Consider the following 22,622-nt stretch of genomic DNA (forward strand, 5'->3'; position numbering starts at 1 on the left):
TACTTTTGTTATTAAAGAGCCACAGGCTACAGTGTTTTTTATTTTTTTATTTGCTGTTAAACTCTGTCAGTATGGATCTATCAATCTGACCTGCATCTGTTTGTGAAGATGCTCCAGTGAGAGTGTGGAAGTGCTGTCATCGTATTGAGAGTTTGAGTCACATCGTGATGAGACTCCGCAGATCCACAATATGCACTTACTGAAGAAGCAAAGCCGTTGTGGAGGTGGATGGTAATTCTCTGTTTCATCAGCAGATGGCGCTGGCGGGCTGCAAGCGGGAGGGATCAGTGCTGTGAGGTAGGCTGTACAAAGCAATGCTTCTCAACCTGATCTTTAAACAGGGATGGATCTACCAGGCTGTTTCTTAAAGCATTCTATCCCAGTGCAAAGTTAGCAAAAAACAGATAATTTTGAAAAACTAGAAATATAAATTCAGGGGGGGTTGAAGGCACCTGAGTTGTTAAATATAAATTCGGGGGGGGGGGGGGGGGGGTTGAAGGCACCTGAGTTGTTAAATATAAATTCAGGGGGGGGTTTGAAGGCACCTGAGTTGTTAAATATAAATTCAGGGGGGGTTGAAGGCACCTGAGTTGTTAAATATAAATTCAGGGGGGGGTTGAAGGCACCTGAGTTGTTTCTGGTTGGTTTTGTAATACATACAGAGCTTTCTTCATTCCACAACATAGAACTGTAATGAAAAAGCATCACTTAATAAATATCTATTGATTTGTATTTCAATGAAATGGTTGTACCTCAATATTGGAGCAACAGAATCTACTCATACAGATTCATTTTAAATGTGGTGTTTGAATAAAAAAAGACTTCGTCTTTACGAGAAGCCTCTCCTATGTTAACCACAGCTGGATTGTTTAAAAGCATTTCACAGTAGCAGGGAATCCACCTTTCCATCCTTCTGTGGTTGATCCTGGCTAGGTAGAGGCTGATAATGAGCCCCTAGTCTCCCTTTATATTGAAAGTTATTTAAACCGAGGGACTCACAGGCCAGTCAGTTTGGGCAGGAGCACCTTCTGAGCAAAGTCCCTGTCCATGGATAGATCTCGCTGCAGAACTTTCACCTGCACACAGTTATCAACTAACCCCCACCCCACTTGCCTTGATCCCATCTCTCTGGACAGCTTCCCCGTCACTTTGATCTGATAGGAACAGAAACACACACAGCAAGCAAGACCGGGGAGGATTTCAAAACATACCTTTTATTAGAATAGATTTTAACAGCAGTACCTGAGCAACACCATCGACTATAACAGAATTTAACATTTAATAATCTGAATTGTTACAAAAGCATGCATAAAAAATATTTAAAAACCACTACACTGTGTATCAATACATTCCTAATACATGCGCTATAGCGGGGTGGCCAAAGCTGATAATTCCAGTCCTGGTCTTTGTTCCAGCCCTGTTCTAAATTGTTCAGTTGAACCAATTAAACCTCCATCCAGACCCTGCAGTAGTTCATGATCTCATTGTACCTGTAAAACCTGGAGTGGAATTATGGCCCTCCAGGACCAGTTGATTGGACATCCCTGCTCTATAGAAACACACTATTGATTCTAAACTGATTTTCTCTACTTGTTGTGTTTTTCCAACATGTCAGGCTATAGTTCTTAAAGAAAATATCCTTAAACCCGTTTGACCTGCATGTGCATTTCTATTGAAAAGTGTTGTGTGTGTGTGCTCTGTGTGTGTCTGTGTGTGTGTGTGTTGTTTGGTACTGTCTGCGGCTGGTCCACTGGACCTCACTGTGTAGAACAGTGTTCTCTCACTGCCTCAGCAGCTTCTTCCCCAAATATTCCTGTTGCTGTTAAAGCACCTGCCACTGCTGTTAATGAGCCCGCTATTGCCCCTACTGCCGCCCCGGCTGGGCCTCCTACGCATCCTATTGCTGCTCCCATTACTGCACCTTTTCCCACTACTGTAAAGCACTTTATGTATTGCTTTATGAAACTATTGGAGTTTTCTGCTTCCTGTCTTGCATCTTCCCTGTGTCGTGCCAATAAAAATGCCCCCTCTCTCTGTTGTCTTTCCTCACACTCTAAGATGAATGCTCTCTTTCTCATTTCTGTCTCTTCTTCTTGGATTTCCTCTTCTATCTGCCTCATTTTCTCTTGAAGCTTGTGCTGGTACTTTGCCTTCAGCTTCTCTATCTCCAGGTCTATTTCCTCTTTCTTCTCCTTCATGATCTCTTCTACTCTTTTTTGTATCGCTGCCTCTGCTTGCTGGTACATCTCAGTGGTGTAGTAGGTGTTGTTGTTTGCTGTCACCATGGCCTCTATTTTCTCTATGAGCTTTGTGACCTGAGTGCGATCCTTCTTTTCTTTGTTGTTGAAGGCATGATACCAGTTTCCACATTGCTTGAGCAGTTTCTTGAGATCATCTTCAGCTTCTTTAACATATTGCTCAATCGTCTCCCCTTCCTCCAGATCGTCCACGCGGGTAAAAAGGACCATTATGTATTTTTCAGCTCCCTCACCAAAAACCTGCTGGATTAGCTTCACTGTTCTCTTCTCTTCCTCTGTGAATCGGCCCAGCTGCAGCACCAGGAGGAAAGCGTGGGGTCCCGGTGAGGACAGAGAAATGCATTTTGCAATCTTAGGTATAACTTCCTCATTAGATCTCCCTGTATCATACAAGCCTGGTGTGTCAACCACAGCAACGCATCTCCCATCAAATTGTACTTTTCTCTTAAGACATTCCTTGGTTTCTGATTTGGAGTGGACTGTCGACACAAACTCCTTGCTTCCCAGGATGGTGTTCCCTGTGGCACTCTTCCCAGTTCCAGTTTTCCCCACCAGCACAATCCTAATTTCAGAGGAGCTGGGAGTTTGTGTTTGTACACCCTCTATTGCTCCAGCTTCATGTCCTGGTCCTGTAAGAGAAAGGAAAAGTTTATTTTCTAATTATAGAAATAAAAATATACTTATTTGTTAATGTACATTTGGAAATCCTGAAAGCTGAGGTTTAAAGAGTGAATTACTACACAATTTAATGACAAACATTTCGACTTGAAGTCTTCAAATATTGGAATGTTTTGAGATTCACTATACATGCTATTTTGGAGTGTGGATTAAGAGTGGGTGTGTGCCAATTAATCCACGAATGGGATAAAATAAATAAAATATAAATACGAAGATGGGGAAGATCATAGATAGTGTTAGATCTTAGGTCGAAATATGTGTTAGTTCATTCTGAATGGTCGATTCGTTGTGTTGTTTCTTGTTACTTGTTGGTCTTTCTTCAGTATAAAGCTGATATGTATGTGTGCTGATTGAAATGCTGGAGTGATGCTAGACTCTCAGTGCTGTTTGAAATGGTGGTGATGTTGATTGAAATGCTGGAGTGATGCTAGACTCTCAGTGCTGTTTGAAATGGTGGTTGTGTTGGTTGAAATGCTGGAGTGATGCTACACTCTCAGTGCTGTTTGAAATGCTGGAGTGATGCTAGACTCAGTGCTGTTTGAAATGGTGGTGGTGTTGGTTGAAATGCTGGAGTGATGCTAGACTCTCAGTGCTGTTTGAAATGGTGGTGGTGTTGGTTGAAATGCTGGAGTGATGCTAGCCTCTCAGTGCTGTTTGAAATGGTGGTGGTGTTGGTTGAAATGCTGGAGTGATGCTAGACTCTCAGTGCTGTTTGAAATGGTGGTGGTGTTGCTTGAAATGCTGGAGTGATGCTAGACTCTCAGTGCTGTTTGAAATGGTGGTGGTGTTGATTGAAATGCTGGAGTGATGCTAGACTCTCAGTGCTGTTTGAAATGGTGGTGGTGTTGGTTGAAATGCTGGAGTGATGCTAGACTCTCAGTGCTGTTTGAAATGGTGGTGGTGTTGATTGAAATGCTGGAGTGATGCTAGACTCTCAGTGCTGTTTGAAATGGTGGTGGTGTTGGTTGAAATGCTGGAGTGATGCTAGACTCTCAGTGCTGTTTGAAATGGTGGTGGTGTTGCTTGAAATGCTGGAGTGATGCTAGACTCTCAGTGCTGTTTGAAATGGTGGTGGTGTTGGTTGAAATGCTGGACTGATGCTAGACTCTCAGTGCTGTTTGGAATGGTGGTGGTGTTGGGTGAAATGCTGGAGTGATGCTAGACTCTCAGTGCTGTTTGAAATGGTGGTGGTGTTGATTTGAAATGCAGAGAGACTGGAGAGGAGCTAGACTGTTGCAATCATGCCCTACATTCTTTACAATAAATAATGTCAACTGCTGGTGGTTTGGCGGTTGCACTCACCTTTGTTAAATCCTGTGGCTGTGCTGTAGATATATTGTACAGTACCTACTAGTTACCTTTGTCAGCCCTACACAGTTGTATAAGGCTGAGCATGAAACCTGATGCCTTTGACACACACATGAGGAATTTAGATAAGCAAAAACTACTCAGAGTAGTGATGATATGTCAGAGTGGCCAGGCTGACAGAGAAACCCATGTTCAATACAGGTCAAATCTGTCAATGTATTCACTTTACAAGCCATTCTTTTTATACACAGTTTTCACCATTTAACTCTAACGGGAAATTTGTTTTCTAAAACTGGATCAGGGATGTCAGAAAGAAACCCCTTAAACACAAACAATACGCAAGTCACTCGAGAAACGACAGTTCCAGATCAAGCTGGTGTCTGTTTTGTGGTTTGTGAATTGCTATTACACTGTATTCCCTGCCCACACTTTTAGAACAGTGACATTGTTTATCTCATTATTGAAGCAATTGAGGCAAAGCTTTTTTTGTACTTCTATTATGGCTTCAGGTACAGACTTTTTTTGCGATATCATTTTGTAGTTTCTTTAATTACATGATGTTAAATAAAAGATCTAAATTATGTTCATATAGTTTAGTTTTATTATGTGTCAATCCTAAAATTCTAGGTGATGCAAAACATTTGGCCAGAGCTGTAGATACAAAAAGATGAAAATATCAAAGTAGCACCACATGAAAACAAGATGAAACAGAAATGGTGGTGCTGCTATAAAAGGCAATCTCATCTCACAATGATGATCAAACCAGCACAGGTGCAAAACAAACTCGTCATTTCTTCACAGGGAATTACGAATCTTCTGAAAGTATATAAATATATATATATCAAGAAAATAATACGTTTTCAGTGTCTCTGTGTGAAGGGCATAGCAGGCAGCTTGTCAGACTGAGTGCCACGGGAAACTTACAGAAACAAACCCCCTCAAACACGTCTTGGGCTGCACTGCCTTTCTCTCAAGGATTACTTCTTACAAATAAAAATGCTGCCACAAAACAGCAAAAACAGTTCAGAAAAAGTTGGTGAAAATGCTGAAAATTGTTTTCGATATAGAAAATAAGATCGCCCTGGCAGTTCTGTCTATATGTCTAATTACTCCTCATTTATTCTTTTACTTTTAGAATGGCAAAAAAATACACTGCACTGCAGGCTGTTGATCTTCTATTTGCCGACCGAGACAGTGAGCCCGAAAATTGTGATCCTCAGGACAGTTTAGCTAGCGAGATAGGAAGAGATGAGGTAGGGAGAGGAAAAAATAAAACTGTATTGTATGTAAGTGTAATCATATTTGCTCTACAGATCTACCAAATGAAGACATAAGCAAACTCCAGGGTTTTCTTGTATTGTTGCATTATATTTGTATGGCTTACACGCATCTATTTACATATCTTTTTAGGTATAGTATTCTTATTTTTTATGGCCACACTTTCTGTTAGAACCTTTCCGATCTGTAATTTATACTCATTCTATTTTATTATATTGTATAACAAAAAACAAATAAATAATACAGTTTAGCAAGAATTTGAATCACTGTTCCCATGCTGTACATTTTTTTGGGTAACTGTAGAAAACAATGACCAGACTTGTAAATGAATATTAGGCTACTAACAAGCTCATATTGTCCAGACTGTAACGTCCCAATTTTTCAGTGTGCGGAACTTTTTGTGTTGAAAACAAAACATTTAAGGCCAATTAATGACTCAAATGTGTCACTGTTAGATAAACTAGTAATTTTATTCATGAATTAATTTATTTGTACTGAATGAAGTATGAATTATATTATAATAGGGGTCTCTACAACATTTAGTTTTTGGGTTATACAGTGAAAACATTGTATTTATTGAATGTGTTGTATATAGTTAATTAAATTATACATGCAAAAAAAACATACTTTTAAATATGCATCTATGGTCTCCCTATATTAATTTGAACAACTTGCATTGTTGAAATATTTATTGTTGTTGATGTTTTGTTTCTAATGTTTTGTGAATTTAAAAAAACATAGTGTATAATATTGTGAAGGGTGTAGGTAATCACTGACACAGGAGACAGAAGTTGAGTTTGAGAAACACTGCAGGTGCTCAGATTTATATTGTATTTTTGTTATTATTTTCTTTTTATTTCACTGATTTCTTTAAGCCCGCAGAGGGCGCTGTTGTCTGTGGCCTGGCTACCAACTATGGTATCCAGGACCTCTGTAGAACCATGGCAGGGTACACGATATGGTGCAGGTGCTCAAAGAATAATGAAAACGAAAAGGCAAAAAGAAAAAAGGAAAATAAAACACAGTAATGAAAAAACTACAAAATAAAGGTGCTGCACTCTGCAGCAGGTTTTTCCCCAGTCACCGCTATCCTTACGACCCGGGTCTCCATCTTACTCTCTGCTGTTCCCTCAGCTATGTTTAGACACTATCGGGGTCTGCCCAAGGATTCCCCACTTTCTCTCTATTTCTTTAGTTTCTTCTCTTTTGAGTTTCTTTTGGGTCTTTTCTCCCGTCCGTCCACGGTCTTGCCGAGCAGCGTGACCACTAGTTATTTGTTTAGGTCTAAAGGGGCAGAGCTGAGGAAACAACAAAATATTAATTTATAGGTCCAGCAAGACCCGCCTCACAGCCATTCGGAGAGAGGGAAAGCCCACACACCCTCTTCCCCACCTCTCTGTGTCACTGCCATGACTGACAGGCGGATCCCACGGGATTGCCGCCCTCTTCCTGCAGCACTATGCATACGTCAGGTGGCCAGTCCGGGTCTCCCCTGTTACAAGTATATTACACAGTTTTCAAACACTATCCTGAAGACATACGGTGTATAAAGTACTGTAAAAAATAATTCATTAGGAAATTATTTGAAATTTGCTTATATTGTACAGATTTTTACCCAGTTTTGTAATCAAATAATAAAATGCATACCTTTTACAACTAACCATTTTATAGCCTGCAGGGTAGGGAACATATTATCTTTTTTGTACTTTTGTTGTATAATTTTTTTTTTTTTTTTTTGATATTCAAGGATATATAAAACCACTTACTAAATTATGCGGAATGTTGGTGAAAGACAACATTGTACAGGAAAACAACGTGGCATTCAAAGTGTTAAGTCCGGTTTATATTCCATCGCTCGACAGTCGTTGAAGAGCAGGGCGAATAGAAATAGAATGTAGCATTTTTTTATTATTATTATTTAAATTATTTTTAATAATATAGGGTTGATGAACAGACCGATCTAAATCTAGGAAGTACTTACAATAATTACAAACAAGTAAGAGTATTTATGCACTACACTGCTGAGGTAGAAAGAAGGCAGCTGCAAGCGAAAATAAAAGGTGCAAAGTTCCTGTCAGTGATGTCAGATGGTTCAACCGATAGCATTGTCACATTATATGTATGATTCTGCCAGACAGGGCTGGTGACTGTGCAGTTTGTGTGCATGCAGTCTGTGGAGAGGGCAGATGTATCTCACATCTCAAGCTATATCTTCACTCATGAGGCAGATTGTTTCAGACCTTGTTGAGACTGCTCGTGAATGCTGCTTGTTTTTGCATTTTCTTTTGTCGTCGTCGCCCCCCAGAACGATGTTGGCCGGTAAATTGTTTGTGTGGTCGGTGGATTTTTCCATCCACTAGCCATGGTGGCTAGTGCAAGGAAAAATGTATTTCAAGCCCTGCACTACCCCAGCAGTATTGTTTATAATCTCTGTTGAAGACAGCAGCTCTGTGAGGTAAGGTTGCAATACCTCTCAGTTTGATAACAGCTCACGCTGGCTGGGGTTGCTCTGTTGCTGCTGTTAATGAGCTCGTGTTTGCTGAATCAACCTGACCCGTGTATTATGGGAAATATCAACTGGATGATCCCATTGAGAAAACTGCTCACCAGTTACTATAAGAGATTACTCTATGGACCATTCTGGAGAACAATATATTTCTTATTTATTATTATAAATATAAGCTTATTAACATCTAGAGTACCACAACATGGTGGAAACTGTAGCTTTGAAATATATTAAACACTCAATAGTGCTGCATGTAGAAATGTTTAAAATCTAGTTTTTGTAAGTGTTTTTTGGTTTATTAATTATTTATGTTCTTAAATGGTTATTTCCTGTGATTGGTTTTCTTAATATAGGGTTGTTTGCTCATTTTAAATCCTGCATGACCTATTTTTATAAAAATAAATTTAAAAAAAGTGTATCAAGCACTTGAAATCTATGGACAGCATTTCAGAAAACTTTATTTTCTTGCTGTCTAAACTTGAAGGAAAATACATCAGTATTTTAATTATTTGCAGTAGAGCTTATTCATCAGTATCTAGTTCAGAAAATTCATTCATAAGGGTTTTTCTATCTGTGATACATTCATTGCAGGAGATGCTACTTTAGTGTGTATATACACAATGTATATAAAAATAGTTTCTTACCACGCAGTAATCTAGTTGAGGATCCAATACTTCCTTCACCTGAAGCCATTGTCTCTGCTGTACCCGCGCTGGTAATCTGAATAAACTCAGGTTGGGTGTTTCTATATGTAAGATCTGAAGCCAGTGACACGCCTACAGTGCAATTTTACTTGTACTTCATTGGCTCACAATATTTTATCAACAAGTTTAAGTATCTTTAACCCTTTATGGAGTTGACTGTGGAAACACACAAGAAGTCACACTTCTTACAAGCACTGCAGGACTCTTGTGGTTCCAGTGATACTGTCATTCAGAGGGTGTGTGTCGTTCACAATATATTGACCTTGCACCTGAAAACAACCCCATGTCAACCCATGCAGACTGCTTTCACACACTCGTCCTTCTCAACATATCACTGCAGTGCGCAGGTCCTTACATTGGTTACCAGTGAGCTACCCAGTTGATTTTAAAGTTTCTGTAATGACTTATAAGGTCCTTCATGGATTAGGGCCCTCCTCTCTCCAAGAACACTAACTCTGTATATTCCTACTCGCTCTTTGACATCACAAAATGCAGAACTCTTAATTATTCCAAAAAGTCGTGCTCCTCGTTTGTGGAACTCTATTCCGGTTGACATCAGGCAGGTTGAAACACTGGATTCTTTTAAGTCTAAATTGAAAACGTACTTTTTTGAATGTGCTTTTCTATAATTGCATGTAACTGGAGTGTGTTGTATATTTGAGATCTCTGGTTTTGTTTGCACAGCGCTGTGGGATGCCATGACGTGAAGGGAGGATGCTATATAAAAATACATGTGTATTGTATTGCATTAGGTGAAGGAAGGATGAATAAGAAGTTGAAACTGGAGCCCTTATAGGGATAAGCAATGCTGGAAAGAATAATCAGAGGGGTGCTGTTGGAGTATTATTATTATTATTATTATTTGTTTATTTAGCAGACGCCTTTATCCAAGGCAACTTACAGAGACTAGGGTGTGTGAACTATGCATCAGCTGCAGAGTCACTTACAATTATGTCTCACCCGAAAGACGGAGCACAAGGAGGTGAAGTGACTTGCTCAGGGTCACACAATGAGTCAGTGGCTGAGGTGGGATTTGAACCGGGGACCTCCTGGTTACAAGCCCTTTTCTTTAACCACTGGACCACACAGCCTCCTATATCGGTAGATCCACAGTGTAAACCTTTACCTGTGCTTTAGATTCAATGTTTCAATTGAACTGGCACTGTATAAAATAAGAGCCGGTCAAGAATGTCAAACAGAGACACATTGAAATCATCCTGTAGCCCGAGGGCACTGCCAGGTCCTTAGAAACCACAGCACAGCAAATGGCATCACAATCAGGTAGACTGGAACATTTATTATGTGTTTATTGTGCAACTGCAGGTGGGACATTCGAAATTGGGGAGAAAATCGGGGTTCAAATAATTGGGAGCACTACATTTTAAAATTAAAAATATAAATACAGGGGGCTCCCGGGTGGCGCATCCAGTAAAAGCGCTCCCCGTGGAGTGCAGGATCTGCCCTGTTGCCTGGACGTCACCAGTTCAGGGCCAGGCTATTCCACTGCCGACCGTGGACGGGAGATCCCAGTAGGTGGCGCACAATTGGCCGAGCGTCGTTTAGATCGGCCAGGGTGTCCTCGGCTCACTGCGCACCAGCGACCCCTGTAGTCTGGCCGGGCGCCTGCGGGCTTGCCTGTAAGCTGCCTGAGAGCTGCGTTGTCCTCTGACGCTGTAGCTCCTGGGTGGCTGCATGGTGTGTCCGCAGTGTGAAAAAAAGCGGTCGGCTGACGGCTTCGGAGGACAGTAAGTATTCACCCCCCTTGGACGTTTTCACAGTTTGTGTTACAACCTGAAATCTTGATGCATTTAAATGGGATTTTTTTTCCCTTTGATTTACACAACCTACTCAACACTTTCAATGTGTGAAAAAATGGGGGGTGAAAAAACAAATCAATTAAAAATAAAAACCTGAAAAGTCTTCATTACATAAGTATTCACCCCCTTTGCTATGACACTCCTAAGCTCAGGTGCAACCAATTGCCTTCAGAATTCACACAATAAGTTAAATGGAGTCCATCTGTGTGCAATAAAAGTGGTTCACATGATTTCAGATTAAATACACCTGTCTCTGTAAGGTCCCACAGTTGGGTAGTGCATTCAAAACAAAGATACTACCATGAAGACCAAGGAGCTTTCAAAACAACTCCGGGATAAAGTTGTGGAAAGGCACAGATCAGGGGAGGGGTTTAAAAAGATTTCAAAGGCATTGAATATCCCTTGGAGCACAGTCAAGTTGATCATTGTGGAAGGTATACGGCACCACCCAGAATCTGCTTAGAGCAGACCGTCCTCCCAAACTGAGCAGCTGGGTAAGAAGGGCATTGGTCAGAGAAGCCAGCAAGAGGCCAATGACAACTCTGAGAGACCTACAGCGTTCCATGGCTGAGATGGAAGAAACTGTCCATGTGTCAACAATAGCCCAGGTACTACACAAATCTAGCCTGTATGGAAGAGTGGCAAGAAGGAAGCCATTTCTGAAAAAAGCCCATGCAAAATCCTGCTTGGAATTTGCAAAAAGGCATGTGGGAGACTCTGAAAAGATGTGGCAAAAGATTCTGGGGTCCGATGAAACAAAAATGGAACTATTTGGCCTAAATGCAAAGTGTTATGTCTGGCGCAAACCCAACACAGCACATCACCAGGTAACACCGTCCCTACTGTGAAGCATGGTGGTGCAGCATCATGCTATGGGGATGCTTTTCATCGGCAGGGACTGGGAAGCTTGTCAGGGTAGAGTGCAACATGGATGGAGTTAAATACAGGCAAATCCTTGAGGAAAACCTGCTTCAGTCTGCAAAAGACCCAAGACTGGGACGGAGATTCACCTTTCAGCAGGACAATGACCCCAAGCACACAGCCAAAGCGACACTGGAGTGGCTTAAAAACAAGAGAGTGAATATCCTAGAGTGGCCCAGTCAAAGCCCGGACATGAATCCGATTGAGAATCTGTGGCAAGACTTGAAGATTGCTGTCTACCAACGTTCCCCATCCAACTTGACAGAGCTTGAACAATTTTGCCAAGAAGAACTGGCAAATATTGCATAATCCAGATGTGCAAACCTGGTAGAGACTTACCCCCAAAGACTCACAGCTGTAATTGCTGCCAAAGGTGGTTCTACCAAGTATTGACTCGGGGGGGGTGAACACTTATCTAACCAAGACATTTCAATTTTTATTTTTATTTTTCATTAACTGTTGTTTCACAATAAAAATTCTCTTGCCTCTTCAAAGTGTTGAGTAGGTTGTGTAAATCAAAGGAAAAAAATCCCATTTAAATGCATCAAGATTTCAGGTTGTAACACAACAAACTGTGAAAACGTCCAAGGGGGGTGAATACTTACTATAGGCACTGTATATACATATACAATTAGATGAAGTGTATGTGTGGGGCTCTATGGTACACACAACAGTTCTGCAGACCTGACACACACTCATTATCCCCGAATCAAACACAGTAACTATCCACCTCCCCTCTCAGTGAACTTCATCTCTAAGTTTCGAGTTCTTTATAAACACGTGATTTCCAGTAAAGCTTATCAGTTATCCAGAGTATAAATAACAGGAAATCAGTCTTTATGAAAGCGGAGTTAACGGAAGTAGGTTGCTAAGGCAACAACTGTTTTTAGACTATCTGCTGGTTATTAGGCGGGGCACCAATACTTGACTGAAATACATTATTCTGACCCTGACGATTGTAAAAGCTCAGCGGTAAATGGCAGACTCAGTAACAAAACATAACAAAGCAAAAATGTCAATTTTACATAACATATGTATGTTTGTTTTATAAATTCAAACTTCAAAGAAAAGCGAAAAAATAATTCCCCCAATACCAACACACTCTTTTTGTAGGCTGCAAAATATTTAGTTGCAATTTAGTTCAAATCAGAGCAATATCATAATAGCGGGGAATGGTTAGAGTTTCAGTCGTGTCCAGGGGTTTCCCAGCTGTAAACAATATGCTGCGTTTGTCGAGATATTAGAGTTTGTTCACGTCCTCCGCTATGCCTACACAAACTGGTCAGCTGTCAAACACTGTAGCGTCCATGTGTTAACATGTCTGTCGATGCCTCTGTCCTACATCGCACTCTCGAGATTATTAACTCAAATATCCTGTGCAACACGAAGAAAAGTTCATTCCAAACCCTTAACTGTTCATTCTTTATTAGAAATGTCGGGATTTGTAAATATCTGTCAAAGATAAACTTGCTTACATTTTTGACGAAAGAAATACTAACAGGTTGTCGCACTTGTTCCAGGTTTTGCTGTAATAAAATACAAAACAGAATGAAAATAGAAAGCTGATGTAACAACTGAGTCCGTGAAGCAAAGCAGTTTCCATGCAAGACATTAAAAAAAGACACTCAGTCCATTTGGAACAAGAAAATGACTACATTTCGAAGGTGTGTTTGTGAATTCTTTACTTATAAGTAAACTTAATGACTATAAACTGTGCTTTTTTCTTATGGCAATTTGTTGCAATTCCAACAAATTAACCTTGTATTTGTATTTGAACCAATGCATTTGACCTAGTGCTTGCCTATGGTTAAGTGTTATTCAAAATATCTATGTGTTAAGTTTTAGGGCGGTTCATTTATCCTTGGTTGTTGGTGTCTCTTGTCTGTTATCTTAATTGCTCAGCTTGTGACAAGCGTCACGCTTCAGGACGCACCCAGCACTTAAAGTGTGGCAGCAGTGTGGAGTAGTGGTTAGGGCTCTGGACTCTTGACCGGAGGGTTGTGGGTTCAATTCCCGGTGGGGACACTGCTGCTGTACCCTTGAGCAAGGTACTTTACCTACATTGCTCCAGTAAAAACCCAACTGTATAAATGGGTAACTGTATGTAAAAATAATGTGATATCTTGTAACAATTGTAAGTCGCCCTGGATAAGGGCGTCTGCTAAGAAATAAATAATAATAATAATAATAATAATAAATAAACGCATCGTTTTCCACATACAGGGGCGAGGGAATGTTTGGTCACATTGGGCTTCCAGCCTAAAAGTGTCCATCTGTTAATCTCTCTCTGTCCCTTTCAAAAGCATTCCAAGAAGTATCTTAGAAACTGTTGGAAATACTGAAACAAATTGTCCATCAGTTGAATTGACTATGCCACAAACAAACTTCTCCAGTGACATTTGAACCAGGGATCTTCTTTATTGAAAACTTGAGCCCCTAGGCTCTAGAACTACCCCAAGCTTGTATGGATGTCACAGGCATGTACTTTTGTACTGTGTGTGTGTGGTGACTACGTTTCTAGCTGACATTGAAACGATTATAGTAGAAGACAAACAAATGTGAAAAAGTGCTGAATGTAAATTAGTGTGTATATTGGGATCTGGTTGTGAGTCACTAAGAAGAATGTCTGTAACTTATTTTTAGACAAAATTACATCTCTACAAACAGCCTAGTAAAGATCGAAATGCGATCGTAATACATTATATTAGTTAGTTTATAAACTGTACCATATCATTGTTAGAACCAACAAGAAATAAAAGGTTTCAATTGCCAGTGAATATTTGTGTTCTGTCTACTTTCTGTGTTTTCTACTTAAATATAATGAGCATTAGATACAATTTGATCATGTAAATTAAGCACATTATCTATGTAGGTGACATTGGTACCTAGTTTCTCTCTTTTACTTCAGTCGTGTTATAATTCCCCTGGTAAACAATGAAACGGTGGTACTACCTCCCAGCTGAGGGAGATATTTATTTTCCTTCATTTCAGTGCATTCAAACTTTAGCTTGTTTTAGCTTTGAGGAGGAGCCCTTCTGTCAAAGAGGCTACATACAGTATTTTGAAGAATGTAGTTAACAAGTGACTGCATTATGCCCCAGATAGGGCGGGTGTAAGTTATTTTATTTTGTAAGTTATAGTTGTTAAATATAAATTCAGGGGGGGTGAAGGCACCTGAGTTGTTAAATATAGATTCGGGGGGGGGGGGGGGGGTGAAGGCACCTGCGTTGTTTCTGGTTGGTTTTGTAATACATACAGAGCTTTCTTCATTTCACAACATAGAACTGTAATGAAAAAGCATCACTTAATAAATATCTATTGATTTGTATTTCAATGAAACGATTGCATCTCAATATTGGAGCAACAGAATCTACTCATACAGATTCATTTTTTAATGTGGTGTTTGAATAAAAAAAGACTTCATCTTTACGAGAAGCATCTCCTGTGTTAACCACAGCTGGATTGTTTAAAAGCATTTTACAGCAGCAGGGAATCCACCTTTCCATCCTTCTGTGGTTTATCCTGGCTAGGTAGAGGCTGAGAATGAGCCCCTAGTCTCCCTTTATATTGAAAGTTATTTAAACCGTGGGACTCACAGGCCAGTCAGTTTGGGCAGGAGCACCTTCTTAGCAAAGTCCCTGTCCATGGATAGATCTCACTGCAGAACTTTCACCTGCACACAGTTATCAACTAACCCCCACCCCACCTGCCTCGATCCCATCTCTCTGGACAGCTTCCCCGTCACTTTGATCTGATAGGAACAGATACACACACAGCAAGCAAGACCGAGGAGGATTTCAAAACATACCTTTTATTAGAATAGATTTTAACAGCAGCACCTGAGCAACACCATCGACTATTACAGAATTTAACATTTAATAATCACAATTGTTACAAAAGCAGCATAAAGAAATCCACCCCACCTACCTACACTGACTGTTATAAAACAACATGCAAATAAACTGACTGACTGTACTGGGGAAGCGCTGCTGGAGAGAGCAGACAGGATGTGTTACTTGGTAATGTACAGATACACAGGTACACAGCCATCAATCACAGAGAATTTATTTTTATTATTAATAAACTGACCGACTGTACTGGGGAAGCGCTGCTGGAGAGAGCAGACAGGATGTGTTACTTGGTAATGTACAGATACACAGGTACACAGGCCATCAATCACAGAGAATTTATTTTTATTATTAATAAACTGACCGACTGTACTGGGGAAGCGCTGCTGGAGAGAGCAGACAGGATGTGTTACTTGGTAATGTACAGATACACAGGTACACAGGCCATCAATCACAGAGAATTTATTTTTATTATTAATAAACTGACTGACTGTACTGGGGAAGCGCTGCTGGAGAGAGCAGACAGGATGTGTTACTTGGTAATGTACAGATACACAGGTACACAGGCCATCAATCACAGAGAATTTATTTTTATTATTAATAAACTGACTGACTGTACTGGGGAAGCGCTGCTGGAGAGAGCAGACAGGATGTGTTACTTGGTAATGTACAGATACACAGGTACACAGGCCATCAATCACAGAGAATTTATTTTGATTTAACAGCACGTGAACAACAATATTCTTCTGTCACAGACTTAACTACAGAAATCACAATAACCAAAAGATTACTAAACATTTATAATCATAGTTGTAAGAAAAGAACGCACAAGAAAATATAAACCAGGTACCATTTGTGTAACATTACAACAGCATTCGTTATACATCAGTGGTTCTCAACCTTGGTCCTGGGGTCTCACTGTCCTGCTGGTTTTTCTTCCAACCGCGTTCTCAAATGACTTAATTTAAACCTTAATTGAACTAATCATTTGCTTAATTTGACTTTTTTAATTGATTAGCTTACAAAATGATAGAGAATTCAAGTTCCTTATATAATTTTACATTTAACTTTGTAAGGTGGTGTTTGAATTAGCTGAATTAGTGTGTGATTAGTACCAGGTGAGTGGTTTAATTGAATAGAAGTTGATTTGCTGTCTGATTGGTTTCCACGCAGTTTAGTTGGTTCTTTTGCCACGCAGTTGTTTTTTATATATTAGGCAGCCTATTTCTGCGCCAGCAAACCGAAGAGCCTCAACAAAAGAGCCGGGAATCTAGCTGTGGGAGTCCAGCAAGGGGAGGCCTGTGCCGAGACACTGTTCCAATAGATCCGAACCTAACAGCGCTCTGGAAGAAGCCATCTACTAGTCAGGTCTGTACCCTCCACCCCACTGCTCCCACTATGCCTATTTGTCTCACCTGTCCTGCTATAACTGTCTCTCACATCCCTGTTCTGTCCTCTCGCCCTCGTCCTCTGCCCTCCCTCCGCTGCTGCTCCTCCAACCCCTCTAACCTCATCCCTCTGCCTCTCCCCCCCTCCCGCACACTCTCTGGTGCACTCTGGAACTGTCACTCTTCTGCTAACAAAGCTGATTTCATCTCTGCCTTTGCCTCCCACCTCTCTCTCGATTTCCTTGCTCTCACTGAAACCTGGCTGTCTCCTGATAACACTGTAACTCCTGCTGCCCTGTCCTCTCTCTACGTCCTGTCCCATAACCCGTGTCTCACTGGACGGGGAGGTGGGACTGGTCTCCTCCTCTCTTCCTCCTTACTCTTTTCTGTCCCCTCCGACCTCTCCTCACTCTCTGTTAATACCTTCGAATTTCATGCAGTCCAACTAACCTCTCCCTATCAACTCCTGCTAATTGTACTGTACCGTCCCCCTGGGCCTCTCGCTCACTTTCTGGATGAACTCGACTATCTACTCTCCTCCCTCCCCTCTCTGTCTACCCCAACTGTCCTGTTAGGTGACTTCAATATCCATCTCTCCAACCCAAGCCACTCTGCTGGATTCCTCCCTCTCCTTCACTCCTTCGACTTCTGTCTCTCTCCATCCCCTCTTACCCACAAAGCTGGCCGTCAACTGGACCTCACCTTCTCCAGAGCCTGCTGCCCCTCCACCCTCTCTGTCACCCCCCTGGACCTCTCTGATCACTATTTCATCTCTTTTACTCTGTCTCTCCCCTCTCTCCCTGCTCCTCCTACCCCCACTGTCACCTCTCGTCGTAACCTCCGCTCTCTCTCCCCCTCTGTCCTTGCCTCCACTGCTCTCTCACCTCCCTCCTATCGACTCATTCTCACAACTCTCCATAGACTCTGCTACCTCCACCCCCTTCTCCTCCCTCACCTCCTCCCTCGACTCCCTCTGTCCCCTCACCTCCCGACCTGCTCGCCCCTCCCCTCCCCAACCCTGGCTCTCCTCTGCGCTCCGCTCAGCAAGAATCACGCTGTGATCTGCTGAAAAGAAATGGAAGAGAACCAAACTCCCTGCTGCTCTAGACCTTTACCGCACTCTCCTCTCCTCCTTCTCCTCTACTTTCTCCTCTGCTAAATGTACTTATTTCCAATCTATAATCCAAGCCTCCACTAACAACCCACGTAAACTGTTCTCTACCTTCTCCTCCCTCTTAAACCCTCCCTCCCTCCTCCTCCCTCCTCTGTCTCCCCTGATGACTTTGCCTCCTTCTTCTCTTCTAAAATCTCAGACATCCGCAAACTCTTCAACACCTCTCCATCCCCCGCACCCATCCTGCTCCAACCCCTACACCCACTGCACCCCCTACTAACTCACCCACCTTCTCCACCTTCTCACCCCTCTCAGACTCTGACCTCTCCTCCCTGCTCCAGGGTCACAAACCCACCACGTGTGCCCTGGACCCCCTCCCCACTCACCTCTTTCAAGCTGCTGCTCCTGCTCTACTTCCCTTCATCTCCTCCCTTCTCAACACCTCTCTCCTTTCTGGTCTCTTTCCCTCTGCCTTCAAAAAAGCCTCTATCACTCCCCTCCTCAAAAAACCTACCCTCGACCCCACCTCCCTCCAGAGCTAACGTCCTGTCTCCCTCCTACCCTTCCTCTCCAAAACCCTTGAGCGGGCTGTACACCGCCAGCTCTCTGCTTTCCTGTCCAACCACTCTCTGCTCAACCCTCTCCAATCTGGCTTCCGCTCTGCACCCTCGCCCCGCAGTGGTGGAATGACCTTTCTACAGATGTCAGGACTGCCCAGTCCCTGACCACCTTCCGGCGCCTCCTCAAGACTCACCTCTTCAGAAAGCACCTGTAGAACTCCTCTGTTCTTCGCCTGGGACACTTATCACCCTTCCTTAAATGCGCTTTACTTGCTCTTATCTGCCCCCTATTTTACTGCATTTAATCCTGTACTTCAGAGTACTGTAATCTGCCAAGTGTTTAATCTGTAGTATTTTGTATTTAATCATATCCTGATGTAACTATCACTATTTAATCATATCCTGATGTAACTATCACTGTCACTGTTATCTGCTGTATTATTGAATCGTATTTTGTCACACTTGTACTTGCTTGAACCAAAGTCATTGTATTTATCTTGCTCTTAATTGTATTATTACTTGTACTGTGATTCTTGAAATGTATTTGCTTTCGATTGTAAGTCGCCCTGGATAAGGGCGTCTGCTAAGAAATAAATAATAATAATAATAACTTGAAATCTCCAACTCTTTAAAATAAGTAAAAAGCTCTAAGGGTTCAATTAAGTAATTGAGAGCTTGTTGGAACAAAAACCAGCAGGACAGTGGGTCCCCAGGACCAGGGTTGAGAACCACTGTTCTGCATGATATAGTGCATGCTGGGTGTATGGTGTTCTGCCACTGCACCACTGGACCTCACATTTTAGAACATTTATTTATTGCTGCTGCACCACCAACTACTACTACTGCTAACCCTGCTGCTGCCCCTACTACTGCCCCTACTGCTGCCCCTGCTGCTGCCCCTGCTCCTACCCCTACTACTGCCCCTACTGCTGCTGCTGCTGCTATTACTTTCCACCATTTCATCACTGTAGTATTGGAGTTTTCCGCTTCTTCTCTTGCTGCTTGCTTGTAACGTGTCAGAATTGCTGTGCATTCTCTCTGTTGTTTTTCCTCACACTCTGACATTAATTCTCTTTTTCTCGTTTCTCTCTCTTCTTTGTCTTGGATTTCCTCTTCTATCTGCCTCATTTTCTCTTGAAGCTCTTGCTGGTTCTTTCTCTTCAGCTCTTCTATCTCCAGGTCTATTTGCTTTTTCTTCTCCTTCATGATCTCTATTACTCTTTTTTCTATTTCTTCATTTACTTGCTGTAACATCTCACTGGTGTAGTAGGTGTTGTTGTTTGCTGTCATCATGGCCTCTATTTTCTCTATGAGCTTTGTGACCTGAGTGCGATCATTCTTTTCTCTGTTGTTGAAGGCATGATACCTGTACCCACATTCCATTATCAGCTGCTCGAGATCATCTTCAGCTTCTTTAACATATTGCTCAATCGTCTTGCCTTCTTCCTCCAGATTGTCCACACGGGTAAAAAGGATCATTATGTAGTTTGTAGCTTTCTCACCCAAAATCATCTTGATTACCTCCACTGTTCTCTTCTCTTCCTCTGTGAATCGGCCCAGCTGTATCACCAGGAGGAAAGCGTGTGGTCCCGGGGCAGACTGGGTGATGCATTGCTTAGCATCAAATATAACTTCCTTTTGAGACATCTCTGTATCAATCAAGCCCAGTGTGTCGACCACAACAACGCATCTCCCAGCAACTTCTCCTGTTCTCTTAACACACCCCTTAGTCTCTGATCTGGAGCGGACCCTCGACTCAAACTCCTTTCTTCCCAGGATGGTGTTTCCTGAGGCACTCTTCCCAGTTCCAGTTCTCCCAAACAGCACAGTCCTGATTTCAGGGTGGCTGGGAGTTTGTGTTTGTACACCCTCTATTGCTCCAGCTTCATGTCCTGGTCCTACTAAAAGAAAGAGAGAGGTTATTTTCAAACCCTAGAAATAAAAATGTTATCTTAATTTTTTAACTGTTGGTACCAATGCTGATAAATACAGGTCTCAATCATTTTTAAATGTTGCAGTCGCTAAGATACACACAGAAACTGTTGAAAAAAAAAGCCTTGTTACTTTGTATCCTGTACTGGAACCACCTCCAGAAACTTGGTGTCTTTGCATGGCTTCAGCACATCATTGATAATGATGTAACAGGAAACTGGATCATGTGTGTGTGAGATGTCATGTTGATGTTTGTTCCAAGTCTTCTTGGTCAGGTCTTGCTTGTAAAAGAGTCTCAAGTGACTTCCTGGTAAAATACAGTTGGGGTCATGTGACTTTTTGGATTCTAAAGACTTCCAGTAACGCTTCACAATATTAGCGTCATACTCGGTACACAACTGTATTCTATGATTCTCTCTCAATAATTTTACAAAGCTTGCCACAGAGTCCAAAGTGACTTCTGCTCCAGAGCAAAAAGTGAAGAGCATATTAGAGCCGTGGCTGTCAAACTGGGGGGCACCCCCCTGTGGTGCATATACCCTGAATATGATATTAATACCTGAACGTGTATTAGAAATGTAACTGGACTAATTAATGAAATCTCTGTCTTCAAGAAAAAGGGATCCTTTCCTGCAGACATACTGAACTGTGTGACCCCTGAACTAGGTGACCAGGGCTAGGTGGCATCTGGACTGGATTAGGCTGAAAGGACAGTTGAATTATGTGAAGATAATTCACAACTGCAACAGCAAGCGTTTTGATGCAAGAAAGATATGAAGTATCTATGTCCCGAGAGGAATAGGACATTAATTATTTGTTTACGACTGTAAGTCGCCCTGGATAAGGGCGTCTGCTAAGAAATAAATAATAATAATAATAATTAAACATGAAGGAACTGTGAGTTTTAAAGAGACAAGAAACATAAATGATCTCATGAAAGTGGCGAATCAACAGAGTGAAAAGACTATAAATATCCAAGCAAAACTAAACATTTTGCACATTGCATCGATTGTTAAACAAGGCACTGTCACTCTGCTAAAAGAACAGGAGAACAGGACCCAAGAAGAGAAAGCAAGCTGCAAGCGAGTCAACGACCACAAGCGACGAGACTGAGGCCCGGCTGGAGGACTGTCATAAAACTTACAGAGACTGTTATCAGACAAACCAGTCTGAGTCTTCTGTACCTCTAAAGCCACAATATCCAAAAGATGCTGTGCCCTGCTGCCTGTGTAGGTAAAGATTCAGCGAAGAGGACAGAGCGGACGGGCGCTGTTGTGGCGGGATTTTAACTTAACGACTGATTTTCATGTTCCGAGCAAAAATCAAAAAAGGCCAGGAAGGATGAGATAAGTCACAAAGAATTCCGACAGTATGAGGAATGTTACACATATGAAGTGGGTGCCTAATTAACATACCCCCCTCCCCCCGTGCAAAAATCTAAAAGGGTTGATGTGGTCGGATTGAGTATTTTCCGTCTAAAGTGGTTTTGCCTGTTTCAGAAAGTCCTAATGGACATGGAAACCTATTTCAAACAGGCTTCGTATAAAAAAGGGTGTGATGTGGATGCAGTGACTCTGACTATTTTGGCAATGGAGCCCAATGTGCTGCTAGAGATTTAGGCGATTTTAGAGGATGAAAGGGATAATGTACACTGCTGTGCAAAAGTCTTAGACATTTTGCACATTTTGGTGAGGGGGTTACCATAGAATAAACCTACTTTAATACTACCAGAAAATCAACCTGCTTTAATACTACCATAGACTAAACCTACTACCAGAAAATCAATCTGCTTTAATACTACAGACCTGCTAACCTCTACACATTTTCCGTATCCGCTGCGCATTTTGAGTTGGTAATACGCGGGTACGCTTTTATCAGAGATGATACGCAATAATACGTAATCCATATTTCGCTCATCGTCTATGATGTTGCCTATCAAAATAGATTAATCAATCAGGTTTTGAGTTTAGTTACGTGATAGAATAACCAATCAGCTTTTGAGTTTAGTTGACGATCCAAACTCCGTTAAAAAAAAAAAGTTATCGTGGGTTGACTGACAGAAATCCCTACCACTCAGGTTCTTTGTATAATCACTGCCATTCTACTGTAGCCTATCAGGCTTTGTTGAGCTGAGTCGCTTGTTCGCTTGTGTTTCAACTGCTAGTTTCGGACAAACTGGAGGGAGTGTGAAGTACTGTGACTTGTGAGGAAATTATTTATTTCAAACTGGCTACGGTACCTTTGTTTTTTAATTAATGCATTAGTTATGCATTTTTGTCTGGGGGAAAAAAAGTGCTCGGTTTAGATAAC

General features: G+C 41.7%; 2 protein-coding genes across 2 annotated transcripts; both read right to left on the reverse strand.

Moving 5' to 3' along the window:
- Positions 1–1,195: 1,195 nt before the first annotated feature.
- Positions 1,196–8,733, reverse strand: LOC117432777 (GTPase IMAP family member 9-like). Its single transcript, XM_059019259.1, has 2 exons — positions 8,673–8,733; positions 1,196–2,887 (listed from the first exon to the last, which is right to left on the reverse strand). Exons 1-2 carry the CDS (start codon positions 8,719–8,721, stop codon positions 1,758–1,760), a joined length of 1,179 nt encoding a protein of 392 aa, XP_058875242.1. The 5' UTR covers positions 8,722–8,733; the 3' UTR covers positions 1,196–1,757.
- Positions 8,734–8,868: 135 nt separating this feature from the next.
- LOC131728036 (GTPase IMAP family member 9-like) lies at positions 8,869–20,027 on the reverse strand. The gene is made up of 2 exons (XM_059019244.1): positions 19,436–20,027; positions 8,869–8,888 (listed from the first exon to the last, which is right to left on the reverse strand). The coding sequence occupies exons 1-2, from the start codon at positions 20,025–20,027 to the stop codon at positions 8,869–8,871; spliced, it is 612 nt and encodes a 203-aa protein (XP_058875227.1).
- Between the last annotated feature and the right edge of the window lie 2,595 nt (positions 20,028–22,622).

The sequence above is a fragment of the Acipenser ruthenus genome, unplaced genomic scaffold (genome assembly GCF_902713425.1).
Source record: "Acipenser ruthenus unplaced genomic scaffold, fAciRut3.2 maternal haplotype, whole genome shotgun sequence".
NCBI lineage: Eukaryota > Metazoa > Chordata > Actinopteri > Acipenseriformes > Acipenseridae > Acipenser > Acipenser ruthenus.

What these genes read in the sequence shown, in the direction of transcription:
- LOC117432777 (XM_059019259.1), bottom strand. Translation starts at nt 8,721, where the DNA reads ATGGCTTCAGGTGAAGGAAGTATTGGATCCTCAACTAGATTACTGCGT. An exon ending in CTCAACTAGATTACTGCGTG is followed by an intron (nt 2,888 to 8,672) that starts GTAAGAAACTAT and finishes TTTCTCTTACAG; the next exon opens with GACCAGGACATGAAGCTGGA.
- LOC131728036 (XM_059019244.1), bottom strand. Translation starts at nt 20,027, where the DNA reads ATGTCTCAAAAGGAAGTTATATTTGATGCTAAGCAATGCATCACCCAG. An exon ending in AAGAGAATTAATGTCAGAGT is followed by an intron (nt 8,889 to 19,435) that starts GTGAGGAAAAAC and finishes GTGTTTCCACAG; the next exon opens with TCAACTCCATAAAGGGTTAA.